The sequence below is a fragment of the Rhea americana genome, unplaced genomic scaffold, assembly GCF_003343005.1.
Source record: "Rhea americana isolate MKP2758 unplaced genomic scaffold, rheAme1 scaffold_19, whole genome shotgun sequence".
NCBI lineage: Eukaryota > Metazoa > Chordata > Aves > Rheiformes > Rheidae > Rhea > Rhea americana.
Window position 1 is genome coordinate 4377561 of NW_028186038.1, and position 4975 is coordinate 4382535.

Consider the following 4975-nt stretch of genomic DNA (forward strand, 5'->3'; position numbering starts at 1 on the left):
TTTTCCTCTTCCATAAGCTCACCATATGCTGTTGATTGATTTTAGTTCAATTGTACTGGCTAGCATTCCTCCAACAACAGAGAGGAAGAGTTTACAAAACACTTTTTAAATTTTGTCGTATATTGTCTTTTCCATCTCAGTCCTTACTTCAGGCTCAAAAAAGGCTGTACTGTTAAACAAACAAACAAACAAAGGCATAATGGCCATAATTTGAGTCGTTTCTGTTATGCTTCATAACTTGAGTGATTAGATCTTAAAGAGCAGTGGCAAGAAATAGCATTCTGTAGCCCAAAGAAAAGTACTGAACATTGTGAGTTAGGTGTTAAGCATCCTGAGTGCTTATATCCCTGAATTTCCACTGTATTTCAGCATTTGAAAACAAAAAAAAAACTTAGACTGTTTGCTAATTACTCTGCTATAGCAATGTGTAAATTTTGAAAATAGTTGGAATGTATATTTTATACCTAAAGGTGGAGGGACTTTAAAATCTCCTTAGAAACTCTGAATACCTACCAGACTTGTGCATTAGTCTGGCTGCCAAACTATAATATACCTCTACTGCAGTCAGGCTTCATGAGGACATATCCTACTAAAATAGATCTTTTTTTCTATCAGGGCATATAACAATGTTTGTATTCTAACAGTGGACATAAGTTTATTTCCATTCTTAGTAATTTCTTCTGGAATATTGGAATATTACATGACCCTGCTAACCTACACACAAACTGTCAGCATAGCTTCACAGAAAAATGGTGTCTCTGTATATGAGCACTGAATCACGGGAGGTAGCTTTAACAATTCCTCTGACAATGTGGACTTGAAATAACTTGAAGGAAAAGCTGGTGAAAAAGGACTTCATTGTATTTTGGGTCATCTCTTTCCACATCCGAGAGTAGAGAAACAGATGCCCCCTGTAGGGTGAAGCAAATTATTGGGCTAAAAAAATGTTCCTGAGATGATGCAGCTCTTTCCTTGCTCTCAGGCAGTAGAGGAAGAGTATAACAGAATAGAATTTTAGTTGGGAGGCTTTTACCCCATTCCCCTTCTGCATTCATTGATACTCATGTGGTTTATGCAGTTACCACAAATTCTTGTTATAGTCACCCTTCTTCACTCAACTATCACTCTTATTTTTGTATGATACAAAAAACAGTTTGTTTGCTGCTCTTTACCCGCACGTGCTCATACAGACTTTCACTGTAACAGCTTGTTTGCTAGATTGAGAGTTTATGTTATGTCCTTCATGGATGAAAAATTATGCTCAATTTCAATACAATATTTGGCCTGCTTTTTGTCTCTTGACAAGTAAAAGCTTATTTGGTTCCAAAGAGCAGTTTATAAACTTTGATTGTTTGAAATAAAATACTTTAGGAAATAAAAAGCTTAGAAAAATAAGATAATTTCATGTTTCCTTTTGATCTAACACGACAGAGCTACTTGATGGTTTGCCTGTTAAATTGTGAGGAACACATTAAGTGTGCCTATCACTAATAAAATTTGCCTATTTCTTTTTTCAGGTACTTATGACAGCCACAGCATAATAATTCTGGATGTACATTAGTTGGGCAAACATTATAAAGTGACAATGTTAACATCAGTGTTTCAGACACATTGCATTACTTGTACAGCACGTAACCAGGAGCAAAAATGGAAATACCAGTTTCTGCTCTCACCTTTCCCAAGTTATACTTCTGTAAACCAACTTATTTTGAAATATTTGGAGACAGCAGAGATGATGCAATGAACACATCATCACATATCCACAGGAAAAACAGTTATGAATTTCAAGGGCAAAACTTTCCTACCATCTCGCTGATTGAAAAGGAGAAAACAATAATTTTAAAAAGAGAGGAGAGACTACTAGAAGAATTGTATTTATATTTTCATAGAAATACTGCAAAAAATGAATATTCTTGTAAAGCAGTTCAGAGCTACAATTTCACTTCTTAAGTAAGATATCAATGTCTCAAGGAACTGAATATTATCAGATTTTAATAATATAATTTTTAAGCAGTTACCAAGAAACTAGAGTAAAAAGGGAAACTGTAGGGTAATTTCATGATGCTCGTTTATTGATCTATATCTGTTGTATTCTTTCTCAAGAAAGCAAATCTCTGTGGAACAGAATGAAATGGGAATCACTGTAGAAGCCAAGGATGACCACAAAATGTGAGTTTTGAAGAGCTCTAATAGAGCTGAGTGGTCAGGAGGCTGTTCCAGAAAGGTAGCAGTAGTAAAGAGTGGTCTAGTAGTTTCAAAGAAAACTGAAATTTTATGAACATGTGGGTGAAAGCTGAGTAGTAGGGGGAGCAGAGATGAGATATAGACAGAAGTGGAAGAAGAAAAGGTTTGGGAATAAAGAAAAAATTTTATTGGCATCATGCTGTGTAGTTTTGTGCTGTGCAGTTTGAAAATTTTTATAGGCCGGGATGGCAGAATTATAGTGCTGCGGGGAGTTATAGAAAACTACAGCTATTGGGATTKTGCTTTCAGTTGTGATGTATCTGTGACAGCGTTAGCGTTGCAGGTGTGGGACCAATTAAATACTGGTCTGATGTACTAACGATGCTGACTTTAGAGCTGTCAGCATAGAAACGGAGGATGCCCTATCTGCAGGCAATAGTTCACTTGTATTTCAGGCTGAGGATATGATACATGATTTGTTTTGCAACTGGAGATTTTTTTCTGTGCATAGGTACGTCTCTCAAGGTGTATTCGCAATCTCATTCTCATGGTTAGCAAATGAATGCACAGTGTGCTGGCTTCTGTTCAAGTTCCTTTGAACTTTACAGTGAGACATCTTTTTCGTGCTGTCTCCCAACTGCCCAGCCTTGTTTTCTCTGCTGAAATTATTTTCTTCRAGTAGTCTTTTATGTGTTTTTTGTTTATCCTTTCTTCAAGGTTGCCAGGTCATTCCCATTTCTGTTGGCCAAAACCAGTCTGAATTGGCGCTCTCAGTAGAGGGACATCATCTGTGTACACTAGAGAGCCCCATCTTTGTCATTAGCTTTAGAACATACATCCTTAGCGTGTTCAGTTTCCAGAGGATGTTACTGGAACTAAACTTCCTCTTTTGGCCCCTTGGATGATGTCTGTTACTGTTACCTTTATCCGGAATCAGGACACGGCGCTGGTGCGGTTTTAGCACTTCATCTCATCTTCGCATCAGCTTTCCCTGTCAGTGATGTGATGTTAGGCCTTCTGCTTAATCAACCTGATGTGTTACGAAGTTGAGCTTTTTACTTTTCCCATCCATACTGCCAGCCAATTATAGATACAAGTGCTCTATTGAGACGGTAACATGCTATCACTCTGCCCCAAGAATTGCAAAGTATTGGAGTCATCTCAGAGTTTCCCATCCTGTCCTGACATCTTGCTTTTCTGTCTTTCAAGATGAGCTTGGTAATGAGTTTTCAAAAGGAGTTTAGCAACTTTACTTACCAGAACTGAACATGCAGAGAAGCTCAGGATCAGTATTGGTAGCTGGTGCTCCTTTATTTCCATACTCATGAAACTGTGAAAGTATTGTAATCTTCCATAAAAGCAAGGTCTCAAACATGGCCCTTCCTATGTGTTGCAGTGAAAGCCTTTATCAAAGGACTAGCCTGAAAGGGCTCTCAGAAATAAGGTATCTATCTTGTATGTGCTTGGACTCAACACTGTGTGGTTGATTCACCAATGAGTGAAAATATTTCTTGCCTCTTCCCAATGTACAGCACTAGGTAGTTATATTCTCCCTCTTGCCAGGTTATACCCTTAAGATTTGAGACCTGACTGTGGCCTGGTCAGCATGCAAGAGGACTGACTGCTGTCTGTATCTACTTACAAATGCTTGATTTGAGGATTCACATAATGCAAATACATACATACACACTCGGAAAAAAAATCAGAACAGCTGCTTGAGCTGGAGATCATAAATACATTTTCGTAGCTTTTCCCTTCCCCTCACCCTCAGAGCTATTCCCATATTGCAGTATGGTATCTCAGAGACCACAGAAATGGAGCTGGCTCTTGAGCTATCTACGCAACCACTGAGCGGGGAGGGAGGGATACGAGCGTGCTGTGCACCGCTGCCGCGGAGCTGCTTGGTTTAGGTGATGGGTGGAGCATGCATCCGCTGTGCACGTGGACTGCAGATTCTGAAGAACTCGCGTCACTGGTCAGTAATCTCTTTTATAGGTGCTACTTTTTGTCCTAATTTGTTGATTTATCTAGACTACAGGATTAGAGGATTTACATTTTACAAGTTATAGTAAGTATAAAGCAAAATAAATCCATTTGTGTTCTTTAAGATTCATTAGGCTCGTATTTACCTTGAAGTACTGGCTCTTTTCTTCAGCCGTTCAATGCTGTTTCATTAAATTCATACTGTTTTTAAAGTCTCCATTCCAGAATGAAGCAAATAAGGATCACTGAAGATTGCCAGGACTAAGGTGATGCTTAAAAGGAAAGATACGTAGATATAACTCAAGCAAGCAAATCGGAGGGTAGGAATAAAGACGACTTTAACAGATGGGAAAGGCATGTTTCAAATGTTAATTTACCTTTGTGTRAATGAGTTTTAGGATGCATAAACAATGTGTCAGCGAGAACTCTTAGCTGTCTACAAAGCAGAGCAGTAGGTACTGGGTGGTGATGCAAATTAAGCACCTAGCAAACTAGACTAGTGACCTGGCTTGTTACAGAAAGCAATCACTGTTTTTTTCATTACTTCAGTAATTTTGCATCGTTTTGCCAATTGTTCTGAATAAAAACTACCTCTAGAGAGATGGAGGATGAAAGTTAGGGAGAAACGTGGCTCTGGACACCGTCCTTGCCGTATGGTATTTCCCTCAGATTGCAGTAGCAGTGTTTTACGTTTGGCACTCGCTCTGCGCAAAGGGCAGCACAAAGCGACGGGCGGCGAACGGGCTTTTGCCAGCCGCACCCTCCGGGGGAGCCAACGCCGGGGCGGGCCGGGGCGGGCCCCGAGGCG

General features: G+C 39.4%; 1 protein-coding gene across 1 annotated transcript in view; it reads left to right on the forward strand.

Moving 5' to 3' along the window:
- The first annotated feature begins 4108 nt into the window (after positions 1 to 4108).
- ACAD9 (acyl-CoA dehydrogenase family member 9) overlaps positions 4109 to 4975 on the forward strand; it is a 24464-nt gene continuing 23597 nt past the window's right edge. The window contains exon 1 of the mRNA XM_085302558.1: positions 4109 to 4159. Coding sequence (XP_085158684.1) covers positions 4109 to 4159 — 51 coding nt within the window. The remainder of the gene's footprint in view (positions 4160 to 4975) is intronic.